Below are 17,242 nucleotides of genomic sequence, written 5' to 3' on the forward strand. Positions count from 1 at the left end.
AACATGTCACACGGTCTAACATCAACGTGTGCTTCGCAAACAAGGTAGTACATGCAACAGTGGCCGCGCTGAGGTAATGTCCACACGCTGTCCATAGCATGCGAGCCGCCATTGTCTTTGGGTACACCGCTGGCATCTGCCGGTCACAGCAGCAGCTTTGCAGACTCGATGGCACGATTCCAGGCCCAGGACTCCGGAAACAGCGATGCAGTAGTCGGAACGAGCAAGTGTCGCTCGCGCCGACACGCCCTGCTGGCAAGAGCCGCCGTAGCTGTCGGTGACTGCCGGCTCCTTTGTCCGCCGCCGAGGGTTGTGAGCTGGTTACAGGAGGCCGTCGAAGTCGCTGCACCGCACCGGCCACAGCATCACCATTGCCCGGGGTGGCTCGATCCTAGTCCGGGGCAGCAGCGCAGACGATGCGCAGGTGACAGCAAACCAGGCGTGACTCCACTCACGCTGCGTACACTCGACACACTCGGCAAACACTAACGTGGTGCAAGGGAGACGAAGTCTGCATGTGCATCGCCCACGTGGTACGATGTTATACTCGGCTAGCAAAAGATCGGGCGGCTACTCAGTTGCTAAGTTCACGTGAACAAAGCTCGCTTCCTTGAGTCGAAGGAGTAATTTCAATTCGTGCGAGGCTAACTAGAATGAGGGAAGCAAAGTGCAACACCTCAACGCCACAATCCACCAGGTTGTGTCCCTCCACGTGCGACAGGCAGCTTCCTAAAGCCTTAGGCCTAAAGCGTCGCTACCCTGACAACAACCAGCATCCAAAAAACAACACCCAAAATGGGCGCAAAACAGGCAGCCGCGAGGAGACCTCAGCTCTGTTAGGTGGTCCTACCCCGCTCGGTGCACACAGCATCCGAGTTGACAGTGCCCACCGTCCCAGATGGTGTCGGAGCGCCCGGTGCCAGGCCGCAATACCAGTCAGCCCGTAGTGGCACCCGTGGCCCGCGGCCACCCGGCTGCCAGAGCCGCGACTTCATCCGAGTCAAAGAGATAGAAGAAGCTATTTACATAAGAAATTCGGACCACCCACGAGGCTTCCGTACTCACTCGCTTCAGGCTTGCCAATGCTCCGCGGACGCTGAGCCTCGCTCTCCCAGGATGCAGACCACGTGGCTCTCGTGCCGACGAATTTCATTAAAAAAAAAAACTTGCGAAAAGGCTTAGCATGTTGACATGTTCAAACACACTACAGCCACCGTCGCCTCGCTCAAGAAAGCACGCCGCCAACGCTAGCGATCAAAATCCACGCTAGCCCTATGCTTCGTTTCAAACAAAGGTCTCGAACGAAGCGAAACTGTTAAATCTATCGTCCGATACCCCAAGAGGTCCACGTTGGGCAGCCAGATGTGGGGTTCTCCTGCGTGCTCTTGGGACAAAGGAACGACCATGCAGTAGTGCAAACAATTACAAGGGCATTTATTGCACCTTTCATGGATCAATGCCAGCTAGCCGAGTTGCTATCCACAAAACATGCCGATGGGCGCGCGACAAATCTAGAAGTCCGAATCACCGTGACCGGATAGCGAGCGAATATGTTCGCCCCATCCCAACGCCTGGTCGTTCGTGTGTACGGTGGCGCGTTTCAAGGCGGCCATGCGAGACGGTCTCGCAGAAGCTTGGATCGGCCCACGCGCGGCACGGCACGTCCGCACTGCTTGCTGTCCCGAACCAAAGAGAGCAAGTGCCTTGTCTTTCGGCGCCTAAGTAACCCCACCTATCGGCGGTGTTAGCAGCGCAACACTCACGCCATCTCTCGTACTGCGCCTCAACCACTCCGACCCGCGCGGGTGCCAGGCCACGCGGCGAAGCCGGATTATAGGGGACTCGCTATGCGGGAAAAACATATCAGGGGATGCGCGAGAGTCGCGCATCCCCACACTACATATAATAGAACTGAGCTGTAATCAGGGCTGGCATACCAATCCCTTTAACAAGAGTAGACCGTACTGCATGTCCTCATTTGAATAATTTCTGTGTGCCTAAGTTGGTGATAGCTTGCTACATTCTCGTTATGCCTTGCTACAAGACTCCCGAGCATGTGCAGGACAATTTTTTATTTACCAGCATTTGCAAGCTATAAATATTACGAGAAATGTGCTGATATTCAATATTTGATTCAATATTCGGCTTTCTTTTTTCTTGATTTGGTTCAATATTCTATTTGAAATCTACTGTTCAGTATTCGCACACCCCTACCAACAAGCTTTAACAAAACGTAGGTTAAACGCTACATCTAATCGAAGAAGTGAGAGGCCGTAAACTGGTTTTCTTGCCTGGTACTTGTCAACAACTAGGCTGGACAAGCAAGGCACGCAATGGTGCCAATTATTGAATGATGCGGACCAATGCTGCGAAATGGTGAAAGCGAATAAGTCGTTTTAAAGGTGTTGGAATAAAAACGTTGGTCGCTGTGTGTAAGCTAACCGCTAGAATTTACCTGTGTTTGGCCTACCTTGACATCTGGCCACATCGTTCTCGTAGAACGAAGTTCGAAGTAGAGTAGAACGAAGTTCCCGCTTATATTGTTTTTGTCCTTGATGCGAATGAATTGAAGAAAGCGCTTGTTAACCCTATAACTTAACCTTATTACACTGCTAAAATGTGTTTTTATATACCATTCATACCTCTATGTAATTGCTCGGCTTTAAGAGAAAGTAAACGAAATGAAATGCAGGCTGCGGACCTCCCGTGACATGGACTGCTTCAGAGTTGCAGTCGGTGGCCGACCACTGCAACGACAACAAGTACAAGGCGAGGACGGTGCAGGAGCTGAGCACAGACCTGTTCCTGCACGCTTTTGTGGAACAGTGCGGCTCACTCGAGGACCGAGCCATGGTCACGGCTGTACTCGAACACGCCTTCGACGTCCTGGCACTCAGCGTTGGCATGATCAAGCGCGTCTACTGTGATGTGAGGGCTGGGCTGGTTCTTCTCGGGGATGGCTAGGCTCTGCAAGATGTTCGCTGCGGTGCCCTTTATTTCAGCAAAGGCGCATGCTGTGGAGCAGTGCTGCTTACCTGGCAGGTGCTTCAACACTGACGATCCCGAAATGCATAGTTTTGATTTCCCATCTCAACAATTCGCTCAAAATAGACAATGGGCTGCTATTCACAGCATCCAGTCAAGGTGCGGGATGCAGTCAAGCCGTGTGCTGAAGCGGTGGCCAGACGCAGGCACCGAGTTGAATTTGCCTCGTACTGCAGCTTACGTTTGCACTACAGGAGTCGTCACTTGTCATGAAACATAAAATTAAGACAGTTTATTCTACCGACAACTGTTTTGTGTGAAAAAAATGTAACTGATGTTTGTACCACCGGCCGTGATGGCGTGCTCAAGCTGTCAAGTCAGCGTGGTGGGGACCTGGCCAGTGGACTCACTAGCATTATTCTGGCCCTTAATCTTGCCATTGTGTAATTGTGTATGCATGCTTTCATGCCACAAAAGCACCATTTTTAATCTTCGGCGGGCTCTAGTGAGGAAGAACTGCAGTGAGCAGACGGAGTGAGCAGATGGCAAGACACCGTGTTGCGTGGTTGTGCAATTGTCACGTAAACCCATTTATCTGTTATTTATTTCAATTTCGATGTTTTCATCATTGTTGTAATCGCCTTCGAGTCTCATAGTGGTATATACGCGAAAGTCGGCCATTTCACAATATACCGCAGCCGTAATTTTGGATAGAACAGACTTTGGATATAACAAACCTTCTTCACTAGATTTTTGTGGTCTATCATAATGAGCATTGACTGTACTGGGGTTAAAGACGGGAATCGTTGCGCAACTGGCCGCTGAAGGCCAGTTGCACGGCAGTTTTCTATGTATTTTCAGGCTTCTTTCACACTTGGAAAAACACTTTTTTGTAGCATGTATTGAGCAACAGAAAGCTGTATAGGGAGTTTTCTATATTGCTCTACAATTTTCTGAGTGACACTTTTCATCTAAATATAATATTTCAGTTAATTAATACTATCTAATTAGGCAGAATGAAAAAATAATCTGAGTATCTCCTAGTGATGACAAACAATGTTACCTTGGTTCTGTCCAGCTACATGACATTTGCATATTTTTTAATGCTTCGGCCGTGGCACAGCCTTCGTCAGAATGTCAGGCTTATTCTGACGAAGGCCGTGCCACGGCCAAAAGGCTAGAACCATTACAGATGCAATTTTCGTAAGTATGCACCTTCATTTCTAAAACTACCTATATATATATATATATATATATATATATATATATATATATATATATATATATATATACACACCAAGTGTAAATTGTGAAACTTTGTAATACGCTCAGATTTGAGTGTACATCTCATCTGGGATGTTGTTCATATATGTGTGCCTATGTCCAGCTTGTCAGTGGTAGATAAATGGTGAACAGGTGTTCATTGTAAAATGTGTCTGTACAGTATATCAACTCAGTGAGTGCTATGGTTATCTAGAGGGTGAAAGTTTGTTAAACAAAAGAAATGGGGCCATGCAGCTGAACTGTATTACCAAAAAGTGGTTCCAGGTTCAATTCCTGAACCAAAGTAATTTTCTTTAATACGAGAGTTTAGTTTCCTCTTCAGAAGCCTGTATGGGCTGCCTTTGTGGCATGCAATTTCTTTGTTGGCCATGGCCTTTAGTGAAGTTCCGTTTTCAAATTACTTGGTGGGTTGGAAACTCGACTGCCTCATAAATGCTTAACCTGGCCTCAACCCTTGTTGCCATCTCTCCTTGCAGAAACTTGGCGTGAAGGAGTTCTCGCATTCGACCGAGGGTGGCCGCAGTGCCATTGAGCTGCGCTACCAGTCATCTCGGTCGGCAGATGAAGTGGTTGTGGTCAACATTGGTGTGTTCCAGCTGGTCGACGTGCTCATCACTGTCGTGCCTAAAGAGCCACTTAAGTACCAGGTGGGTGGGTTCTCACGAGTTCCTGTGCCCTTAATCTCGTGGTTGTACAGTGGCGCTTGCTTCCCTTTGTTGGCAAATATAAAGAACCCGCTATGGGTTGAAAACTCAGCCTTATAGTTTAACCTCTGTGTAGCAAGCTCTTAGTTGCAGGAAGCTTTTGTTATATCTGACATTCACTATAGAAGTACATGTGCAAGAATTTGCACTGGCTATTGCTTCCAACCACAGGTAGCACAAAGCATTTTGTTAGTATTTTATTTCATACCAAAGTGGCAATCCTTTTTTCAAGAACAAGAAAAAAATGTGTATCCTCTTTCTTGATGCCAAAATTTTCCCAACTCCCAAGCATGTAGAGCAACGCAGAGTTCACTGTTGAGTAATTCTCTCTAGATTCACCAGGTTTTCCATCAGCTTTATTGCTTACTCCTTCACCTGTTAACCTAAATTCAATTGAATTGAATTGAGTCTCTTTACAACAGTTGTTGTGGGAGAGCAGGAGTGAAAGCTGTTTAAACAGCTTGAGAGGACCTGGCCACTCTACTCACATGTTGGCATAACGGTAGTTGCAACAGGGAGGAAATAAGGAGGAAATATACAGTGCAGTGTACACGGTCGTCCACTTCCAATTTGAACACGGCTCCGGGCGGCCGGCGCTCCGCGGAGCGCCGCTCGTGTTCGCCGGGGTAACTAACGCGCCGGCGCACTGGCAGCCACAGGCGTGGCCTCACCACGTCGTCTGCTACAGCGTGCCAGCACACACTAGTGCTGTAGCAGACGACGCGGCTGAGGCCACGCCTGTGGCTGCCAGTGCGCCGGCGCGTTAGTTACCCCGGCGCCCATGAGCGGAGCGCCGGCCTCGCCGGCGGCCCGGAGCCGTGTTCAAATTGGAAGTGGACGACCGTGTACATCGCTCACGTACAGGCAAAGCATACTTGTGTGTGGTACGTGTCAGAAAACTTAGCAAAATAAAAATAAACGAATCAGCAAGAATTTCGTACAAACATGTATGAGTACCGTATTTACTCGCATAATGATCGCACTCGCGCCATGATCGCACCCCTAAATTTTGTCGTCAAAATTCGATTTTCTTATTTCCCGCGTAATGATCGCACCCCTAACTTGCCGCAGCGATATGTCGTGTGCTAAGTCTAGCTAATAATGATCGCGCTTACCATCTGTCGAATGCTACGCGAACGACTCTTCAAGACAAGCCAACTGGCCTGCACGCACCAAACATTCTTAAGTAGATGCCTCATTTCATTACTGTCATCACTTTCCGCACTTCCATGACAAAATGAGGTACAACCAAACTTGCCTTTATTATGGGTTGGCTTTATAATGGTTGATGTCAACAAAAACAATAAAGGCGCATTTCGATCCTTTTCATCTGCACTCGTGAGCACGCAACAAATCGCGCGCAGCAATGATAGTAGCCACGTTTACTCTCATACGTTAAAAAGTGTACCCTATTCATACACCGATGCTTGTAACACAGCTAAGATATTCGCGCACCCTTAGCGGAAACGTGCCGTATTAGGATAGTAGTGAAGACAGATGCCGCAGTTTCCGCAGCACGTCGGCCATGCATTTCTATGTCACTGGCAGCTAAGCGCGCCCACCTGTTTCTGTCCCCTCAAGGTGGACATGGCTACGTTATTGCCGCAAATTTGCCGATATTAACGATATTATTCATCACTGATATGGAAGAAACTGTTTCAATGCACATAATGTACTCACAAGAAGAAAAAAAAATCGCGTTCGACGCGTTCGGCTTCCTACGCCAGCCGCCATTTTTGTTTTGGTGTCCCGCATCCGCAATCTCGCATCCCGCAGCAAACGCGGTACGAAAAAAATTTTTTTTTTCGCGGGAAATTTAACTTGCGTAATGATCGCACCCCTGAATTTGCGTCAATTTTTCGGACAAAAAAAGTGTGATTATTATGCGAGTAAATACGTATATAGTAAAGCTGTTGCTTCCAGTAATACTCTCCATAGTTGCTTAAATAAGAGTTTTGGAATGTCAAAAGAGCTGTTCTCTACTAATTTAGTAATGTGGGTAGCAATAACTGTCGCATGTGTTTGCCATAATTTGTGCAACATATTTTTATTTGCCATTCTTCCGTTTTGCGCGTATTATATTTTGTAATGTTTGCTTCTAGTCCAGCTAATACCTAAAAACCCGCGTATAATACAAACCCGCATGTAGTAAGAGGCGAAATTTCTGGAACGCGAAATGGAAAAAAGAAGTTTTATCCACATATAATAGGAGTTAGGAAAACTCAAGGAAAACATTTGTTTAAATTGCACTCCCCACTTCAATCACTGTCTTCCTCAGTTGCGCTCTCTTCGGATAGTTCTTTGTCGGACATATGTTCCCAGAGGTACTCATCCTCTGCGCCATCGAGCGTGTTCGAGATGCTGCACTTCTTGAATGTGTGACGCACAAGGTCCTCTGGTATGCTGGCCCATCTGTCCACAGTCCACTTGCATAGTGTGGCTGGCAAAGCCCGCTTAAGCTGCCCGGTCGGCATCACTGCAGACTCGCCTGAGCACATCCAATCTGCGTAACACCACTTCGGCATATACAGACATCCTGTGCCGCTGATTGGTTTGGTAGGTTTTGCAACTGTAGTCGCGCGAATGAAAAAATTGAGCAGCCATCGGCTGGCCCAAAGCAGTCGGTTTTCAACTAGACCAATTATTTGCTACCAACCTGGTCACGCAACCTCTGCAAGTTGCCGATGTAAATGAGCCCTTACCCTCCTCTGTGCTGCTACTGGCCACTACCGATGCCATCGCTTCCCTAGTTCTCCACTGCACTAGATTGCACTGGCATCAGTGTGGCTACCATAGCTTCAGCAGCTGCTCTTAGAGCCAGTTATGCCATCTCCTACTGTTGCCAACACTTTCTCTGCGACAAGAAAATGCTAATCACTGTAAGATGAAGTAGGAATGTCTAATAAAGATTAACAGTTAGCGAGGCTTAGCATTGCGCTTGAGTTCCTCGGGCAGTATCCTAACATTACGCAGGGCTGACATGTTGGCCTGAAACAACGCCCTGGCAACTCCCACCGGACGTTTCACAATGCTGGTGTGATAATGGGCGCTATGAACAGCACTGCAGCTGTCACACCTCAACGGTGCGCAACGTGATACTGACAGAAAACAGCCGGCATTTATTAGCACCCAATGAAGAGATTACAGTAGAACCTCATTTACAGAATTAAGGATTATAGTAGTGTATGATTTAGAAAAAAATGTACTAACAACTAACTTTACGATGTGAAGTAAGTAAAAAATTTGACACTTAACTGTAGTTGACATTTACGTAATGCGAATCATTGCGGCACAAGGCATGAAACACTGACGCCTGGCGAAACTGGTGGGACTCTGGCGATCCGAGATGCATTTTGTTTTTTTTCTGTTGCATAGTGTTCCAAGATGGCAATGGGAAACGGAAACAAAACCGAGCTGGTGGGCAATGCCAGATGCCGCCGGAGTGAGACTGGACTCTCACATGTCACCGCCTGCAGTGAGGAATGGCGGTGCATTTGGTTTATTACCTACTAAAAGCATGCAGTATGGTTCTGACAGCGCTATGCCCCACGCGCTGTATAACAGATAGGTGAAGATGCTTATCACAATAGGGTTGGCAGCAATAGCTGTTAACGCGGCGGGCAATAACCCGGGAGGAGATTTGCCGTGCCGGAATATCAAACTGAGTGCGCGCAGGCATTTTCACATGAGAAGGGCCAGCAAGTATTGTGGAAGAGCTGATGCGTCGGGCGCAGGGCTGGGTAAAGATACTTTGAAATCGTATCAGGATGTGATGCAAGATACTCAGGCAAGAAGTACTTGAGATACAGATAGGAGATACTACTGTAATTATTGTATCTGACACAATACTTTCCTATTGTATCTTCAGATACTTCGATGCATTCGCAGGTTTGTTATTATAGATCTACATAATGTAGCAGCAAATGCGTATGCACAAATATTATTGCTTCGAAATTTCGTAACTCTGACCAACCTTGTTTCATTTGAATGATATGTTTGTTAGTCTGCTAGTATTTCAAAATTTCTTTCTTTTTTGCTCAAAGTGTAATATTTTCGTTCCGAAACATATTATTCGGGTTGCTTTAGCTGCCCCGAAGCTCTTTATACACAGCGCTGTCGGAGGTTCTTGCTCGTTGCTTTTGTAATTGAGAGAAGTCGTTGCTCTGCTTGCCTACCAGTCAGCAGATTGCTATCTAATTACGAAAATGTCAATAAAAAGCCTCGGCACAAATGGGCAAATAGAGCTGTGGAGTTTTACCTTGTCTGTAAACGTGTTACCATTCCAGATCACCGGAAAGCTATGCAGTCACAACAATGCCGGTAGCAACATTTTTGCGGCGCATTGTGTATACAGGGCATGTAAAGCTGCAATGCCACTTTTTTTTCGATAGGATGGGTCCGAAAATTGCATGTGCGTTAGAATCGACTTTGACCCTAAATCTGCGCTACCATATCGCTATCGGCATTTCAAAATGGCCACCTCATGTGTTCTTCGAGCCTAGCTGCCGTAGCTTTCTCCGTGTGCTGTAGTAGGTGTGCTTAGGAAATGCTTCCTTTGGCTTAGTAGGTTGGTGCACCATCCGTCTTCCCGTTTTCTGTGTTTGCTCTATAAGCATGGAAGTGCCGACTGCAAAGACATCTCGAGTTCATCACAATGCCACTATTAAAAGGAAAGCGATCACTTGTCCGGAGACGGACGGAAATCGGACCGCATCACGGGATTCGGAGTTCCTGAAGCTACCGTGCAGGACTGGCGCAAACAGAAAAGGCATTCTACAGTGGCGGCTGCTATATACGTACTGCACGACCGCGCGGCCCCTATTTTGAAAGCGATCTGCAATAGAGACAAATGTCTATGCATCTAGGCGCACCGCGCTGTGTTCTCGTCACTTAATTCGTGTCGAAGCGAGAGGCCGCACAAAGGTCATTTCCCTCGCTCCTGCTTCCGCACTTCGTCACTCCATTATTTAAAGAGTTTCCGTGGTCAGTGAGTGAGACGTGTGTCCATTTTTGCTTGTGCGGGACACCATGCTTGTTAATTTACTTAGTAAGAGAATGTTTCAAAGTTTATATGGCCAATAAAACTACTATCCTTACTTTTCATATAGCTGTCTATTAATTTGCTATTGTAATTGATGTTTCACCTTTTGGGCGGAACTGTGACTTTTTTTATTTATCGCAACTTTAGTGCATTGGGAGTAAATCTTTAGTTTTTTTCCAAATGAAAGAAAATTGTATTTCTGTATGAAAAAGTGAGGTACGCGTTACTGTAAAGGACTTTTCTTTTTTTTTAGGTCACGGTAAACAGGTGCGCGTTACAATTGAGAGTTATTTTTTTTTCCTTTTCTTTGGTCACAGAAAACAGGTGCGTGATAGAATTAGGAAATATGGAATCAGCCGGTGTAAAGCATTCATTAGCAACATATTCACGCCACGCACATTAGCACGCACGCCACAGTACGGTGGCTGCGAGCAAGTTTCGTGGCACCAGTGGAACTAGAAGCAAAAACTCAAGAAAACAAAAAGCTGCAGAAATTGTGTGAACTGTCTACTAAAGCATAAGCATTGTTTGGCTAGGTTGTGACTTCGTCTTCCTTAGTTTTGCTTACTTGCTTTTCCTAGCTTATGCACGTTTGCCCATAGCCTTTCCGGTGGCAAAGAATGCTTAGGCTTTCGTAGACAACTGTCAGATTTCCTCGCTGTGTCCGACTCCTTCAACGCAATTGTACCAATTGAGCCGGAATGCCAGGCATGGTTGCACCTCGACGGAGCAGAGCAACCGAAAGGGAACACCGGCTGCTGCAGTGTTGTGTGAGGGGAGAGTGCATTGCCACAATGCCATGTCGTCCTCGCCCTCATGAGCCTGTGTTATGCGCGCCTTCCTTGTCCACACAAGCTCTTGCCTTCGTGCTGACTGTGCGTGGGTAAGACCCAATGAAAACATGCCAAGCATCTCAGTGCGCTCACTTGCCCGCGAGGCGTTCGTAACTCGGATGCTCAGCAGCATTCCATTGAACATTGGGCCACACCCAAATTTAAGTTACCTACACCCCCCCCCCCCCCCAAATGTAACTTGGCCCACGTCCAAATTTCATGTTGGCCCAGCCCCAAATTTAAGCTGGCCCATCCCCAGATTTCAAGTTGGGCCACCCCTACTGTAAGCTTTCCCATGTGTTTTCTAAGGAGTCCTACGTATGTCTATGGGTATTCTTTTTTTTTTTTTGCTTTAAATTGTTTCTTATCACTTAAAAGATACCACTCATCAACATTTACACTATCATGACGACTAAATGTCTTAACTTTGCAAATTACATATTTTTGTGCAGACGCAAGGCATTACACCTTTCACGTGACAGGGCTAGGGAGCTCGCCAAAGAACGCTTACGCATTAAATGGTTGGCTGTGTGCAGACGTTAGCACTTGTTTCTGCCAGTACAGTGCGAGCACCACCACGTGGCTGTGCTTAACCAATAAGGACGCGCAGACCTCATCGCCTGCACTCGCTGGAAGGCTCTGATGGTTAGATAACGAGAATGTCGCTGCCTTTAGTTTTATTCAGGTGGTTTAGTGGCAGCGGTATCAGCTTGAGAAGCAAAGTTCAGCCTACGTTTATAGTTTCCCACATTGGTGTTGTGATAGCAGTACCCTGTATCTTAAAGTACACGATACTGTCTTTCATGCATCAGAATTGACCCGCCGTGGTTGCTTAGTGGTTATGGTGTTGGGCTGCTAAGCATGAGGTCGTGGGATCGAATCCTGGCCACGGCGGGTGCATTTCGATGGGGGCAAAATGCGAAAACACCCGTGTACTTAGATTTATGTGCACGTTAAAGAACCCCAGGTGGTCCAAATTTCTGGAGTCCCCCACTACGGCGTCGCGCCTCATAATCAGAAAGTGGTTTTGGCACGTAAAACCCCATAATTTAATTTTTTTAGTGTGTCAGAATTACAGATGATACACATCTTGCCAGACATATCATGATACAGATACAAGATTCCCAAAGAGTAAGATAGTATACAGGATAGATTCATCTTCCATACTGCTGTCGCTCACGCTTTTTCTTGTTTACATGGGATCTAGCGGCCGGAGAACGTGTCACATAATCCCAGTCTGCAGCAGGGAACAGCAGCGCATTTCGTTTATCGCCTGCTAAATGCCTGCATTACGTTTGCAATGGCACCATGCTTTGTGAAAGAGGTAGGTGAAGATGCTTAAAGCAAGAAGGTTTGGCGGCGATAGCTGAGAATGCAGCCTGCAACGAACCGGAGGAGGTCTGCTGGTACAGGAATAAGAAATTGAGTGCACACCGGTGTTTTCAAGCAAGACGTGCTGGCGAGTTGCGGGAAAGCTGCCGTGGAGGGCAGCTGCTGTTCTCAATCACGCAGGCCTCGCATATTTTCTTCTTTACATGCCGGAAAACGTATCATACAATAGCAGTTCAATAGCAGTTCATACAATAGCAATGTACTGAATGTTGGTGCTGAAAGATTGTTTTCTAAAAGATAAGCATAACTCAGTTGGGTAATTTTTGTGTTCTCGATCGCAAACATTGGCGTGGGAAATCATACGTAACGGGATTGTACGTAAGAGGTTCTACTATACATAGTTTTAGTGCACAGCTCTTAGGCACCCATTCCTGCAGTGAGCGTCAGTGTTATCTTACGGCGTTGCCAAGCGAACGAGCACAACGAAAAACGGGAGTGAAGACTGAGAGCAGTGAGGGATGAAAAAAATTGATGAGAGCACAGAGGCACGACGACGAAAGCGGAGAGGAAGGTGCAGCGAAACCGTGAGGCGGGAAGCAGAAGACAGTATGGCGAAGTTGTGAGAAGAAAAGCGTAGTGTGGCGACGATGGCTACAAGATGGCGCCAGAGTCGCAAGTGTTATCTGGGAGGTCTGGCGGCGGTGGCTGCTATGAATCACGGCTACACATCACCAATGCTCTGGCTCTCACGATCTGCAGATTAGCGAGGCAGTCGCACCACACTTCAGGTCAGGTCAGTTTATTTCTTTAGACTCCCCTTTATCAGGGGTGTTACATAAGGGATAGGGTACATCATGCAACGGACACGTCAACGTGATAACCAATGGGACATTTGAAATGTGGTAGATACACTGTGCAAACAAATACATACACGTGATAAATGATGCATTTGTATAAGAAAGAGTAATTATTTTAGCCAAATAGAAGAAACATCGCCAATATACAATTCAATGTAATAACTAGTGGAACGTTTGAAAAAAGGTAGATACATGGTATACGGAGTCAGTGCCAATGGCAAATTCTTTCAACAGAAAACACAGAACCGAACAGCAGGAAGCTTGGTAGCGAACATTGAAGCAGCTAGGCCTAGCATTGCCGTGGTCACTATGGCTGCCAGGCATGTGATATAACCAAAATGGCAGCAGTGGTGGCGTCGATTAATGCTGTTTCCGACATACATTCACAGTAAAAAGTCCAGAAAACCAGATGGAAAAGGGTTTCAGCATTTGTAATTTCAGATGTCCTTATACATTGGCTCCAGGGGATTTGTGGCGATGTCGCGAAGGCGTCCGAATGATTGGCCATGTGCGGAAAATCGTTTGTTGACTGTATAGTACATTATTTTATCACTGCGACACAACGTATTCTGTATACTCCATTTCATGCAAAGCAGGCAATACTGCATCACTTATGAAATACAGACATACATATGCATCATGCACTTCATGTAGCATTGTCTCATAACTTTTATTTTTTGAAGATATGATGTACTTACAATAAAAGCTCATTAAACCGTACCCGCTTAAACTGTAGTTTCGTTTTAAAAGTAGTAAAGTCAAATCTCCGACTCAGCGGCCATTGAACATAATGCGTTTTATATCCCCATAAACCGTACGAGCTTACTGTGTACGTATCGGTTAACACGTAATGTTTCCTTTTCTTGTCGCGCATTCACGGTGCTGCATCGTCCCCATCGGATGGCCCAGCAGAACAACAAGCCTTAGAGATCATAACAACGGCCTCCAAGCATCCTGTGCGTTTACGCATGAAGCCACATCAATAACATTTCAGCGCTGTGCCAGAGAGTGTTGTGGCATCGTGCATGCGAGGACTTATGTCATGCTGAAGCTTGGATAAAAAGCACTGGGTGCTCAGCATAGAAAAAAAAGCGGCCATCGTTCATGCTATCAAACGTCGCACGAAGAAGTCGGCACTGGCATGTGACAGGGATCTACTGTTGACTGCGATGTGTGGCATTTGGAATGCGAAGAAGTTGCTCGGCAGCGCTGCTGCAACCACAAAGAGATGTCGGCTACGAGGTTAGACTTTTCGCCATTGTTTCCTCTGTTGTTGCTGAAGTGTCACCTAACAACAACGATGAGGACGACATGGAAAGCGACAGCACGGGCGGTTCAGACCAAACAGTGGCAGAAGCTGCACGTTATGTCAGCCTCATGAATGCAATCGTTGCAATGAGAACGGCACACCGCAATGAAAAAGGCGCCCCACGACTTCTGCGGCACTACCACACCCGTGCACAGAGAACGTGCAATGCCAATGAGGAATCTGTCATGCAAGTGTTTGCCGAGAAAAGGGTGCTGGCTGAAAAGCTGGCTCCCAGCTTCAGTAAGTTTGAGGCCGCTGTCGTTGCTGCTAGGCCGCGATGGCATCAAACGAAAATAACACTTTTGTCATATGAAGTAAATAAATACTGCATGTTTTCACCCTTTCATCGCACTCTCTCTGAGTTCCGTTTCTGACAGGAAAGTGGGCGAATTCATGCTATTTCGGTTAAGCAGTACTACTGTTTAGTACGTAGTTTTTTCAAGCTCCGGCGAACTACAGTTTAATGAGGTTTCACTGTATTACATGAAGGGTGTTGCAAATCTGAACAGCACAACGCTTGCCCTCTCAATCAAAACATAGCGTGTCACATGCAAACAGCACAAATGTGCACAATTAATGTGCGATTTGTTTTAACCGTACACCCACAAGTTGTACAGTCGTAATATAGACAGTAGTTATTGCTTAGGAAGCATTGCAGATCAAGTACAACTATGACCGCACTACATTCGTAGCTTTTACAGTGTTGGCTAATAAGTATGAAACACAGTATAGCAGCCTACAACATGCGAACAAGGCAATCGCTTAGCCAAGTGTGTGGGGTGACCAGTTCCAGCACTGAAATTGACTGTGGAAGAAGCGCTGCAAATGTATTGTTTCACCTGCTGCCACCACTTGCGTGCAACAAATCTGTGCTTTTTTTTGCTCTCATGCAGGTTGTTCTCAAGCTTCCCCCTTACACAGTGCCCGTCGTGCCTGCAAAGTGAGTTACGCTCACTTTGGTGATGGGGGGCGGGAAATTTCGTGACTGCATCTCGTTGACTGCACACACCAGAGATAAAGCACTGCGATGTACAAAAAGAGTTTGGAGCACTGCTTGCAGCATTTTTCGGCATTAAGCCATTGAAGCCAGGAGCAGTGGTTGCAGCTGTCTGCCACTATGCGTGGCAGAAATGGGCGAGATGTGTGGGTGATGGGGGTGGAGGCCTTGGGATAACGGCTAGTATGTGAGAATAGCTGCAGTCTTCTCTTCAGTGCACAGATTTGTGAGGACGTGCGCATGCTTGCGGCTGTGCGAATGGGACATTGGTTCAAAAATGTTTATTGAATGTACCTTGTGTAATGCCTGAATCTAGCTTGTACTCATATTGGTGCACAGTCGCTGACCAATAATTTGGACTCAGCAGGGACTGCCCTTAATGTCTAAACAATCCAAATCCAAACTAACGAATTCGCCAGAAATTAAGTTTCTTGAATCTTCCACAAGTAACCAGAAAAGCTTGTCAACGCATTGCTGCATGCAGCATTTTTCGGCATTAAGCCATTGAAGCCAGGAGCAGTGGTTGCAGCTGTCTGCCACTAGGCATGGCAGAAATGGGTGAGATGGCGAGACCAGGTTGCTGCGTGCAACCTGGTCTGTCTGTTTCTACCATTGTCATACTGTTGCTACAGATATAAAAAAAGTGCAGTGGGGTAAGTGATGAAGCCGCGAAGCTGTCCGCACAAGCATGTGCAAATTATCGGTGTCCACATAATTGGTCAACAGCTGTATAGGCATGCCGGGTGGCAGATTTCACAAGCACATGAGTTTGTGCCTCATGCAGCACAACTTTCTGTCCGTAGAGTGTTTTAGTTGAGCATCTTTACGGTACGCTCCGCTCCGAGCTGCCCCGCTAAGCCACAGCGGAGCGGCGGGCAATTTTCACGTCTCAGTTATACGTTTAGGGTAGCGGAGCGGACCTTTCGTAGTTGCAGCACCCCCTGGCCAAATTCAGGGTAATGAAAGCAAATAAAAACGCCTATTGGTCACTCTTATACAGTAAGACATACAGTAAAACATATATATATGTATATAACTTATTTCTCCATGAAGTATCTAGACGTGCACTTGTAATGTGTTACCGGTCCATTTTATCCAATGAAAAATAAAGCGCCGTCTTGGGGAACGCCACGTGGTAGCCAGCACGCTTGCTTTCAGCATCCAATCCTTTCTGACGCCAACACTAGCCAAACCGCTGCGCAGCATGCTCCGCTCAGGCAGCTTCTTAGCGGATCGTGTTCCTCGCCCCGCTAGCCCGCTTATGGCTAAGCGGATGGCGCATGTGCATTCGCGCTACCGCTCCGCTTAGCTGCTTAGCGAAGCATAAACACACTCAACTAAAACACTCTCATGACAAAGGACCATTTACGCTGCACGCAACCTTTCACTGCTATTTTAGCCTTGAATAAAGGGAAAATCAGACATTCACCCATTCGTAGCAATTGCTACAAAGGAAACCCATATGGGTTCCTCGAAAGAAAAAGCCTTGTTTAGCCATGTAACATGCAGTCAGCTTCCATTAATTCGACCTTGGTGGAACCAACGAAATTGGTCACACTATTCACTGGGGCGAATTAAACAAAATTTAAACAAAAGCCAGAAAAAAAAAACATTGCTGATTCATTTGGCAGTATTTGCCCCGATTCTAACAAGTCTCCAAATCAAACATACACACACTGTTTGTGTTCAAAGTAGAAATCTAACACATGCCTGATTTCTTTAGCAACTAAAATGTAGCACGCCTCTGATTCAGGCAATAAGAGAAAGACAGTACCAGCAAACTTTACCTTCACGGAATGGAAATTTATTTACTTAGCGTCCATCATCATTACTCTGGTAGTACTTTATCGCTGTCTATCAAGAACCACAAGTTGTCTTCCGTACTGTGATAGCGCATTTT

At 46.5% G+C, this 17,242-nt stretch overlaps 1 protein-coding gene across 3 annotated transcripts in view; it reads left to right on the plus strand.

The window, feature by feature from the left end:
• Window positions 1-17,242, plus strand: part of LOC142576651 (DIS3-like exonuclease 2) — a 318,054-nt gene that overhangs the window by 298,782 nt on the left and 2,030 nt on the right. For all 3 annotated transcript variants that reach the window (XM_075686870.1, XM_075686871.1, XM_075686872.1), the window contains 3 exons: window positions 2,693-2,928; window positions 4,746-4,916; window positions 15,239-15,285. In XM_075686870.1, the coding sequence (XP_075542985.1) occupies window positions 2,693-2,928; window positions 4,746-4,916; window positions 15,239-15,285 (454 nt within the window). The remainder of the gene's footprint in view (window positions 1-2,692; window positions 2,929-4,745; window positions 4,917-15,238; window positions 15,286-17,242) is intronic.

Source organism: Dermacentor variabilis, chromosome 3 (assembly GCF_050947875.1).
Source record: "Dermacentor variabilis isolate Ectoservices chromosome 3, ASM5094787v1, whole genome shotgun sequence".
In the NCBI taxonomy this organism is placed as follows: Eukaryota; Metazoa; Arthropoda; class Arachnida; order Ixodida; family Ixodidae; genus Dermacentor; species Dermacentor variabilis.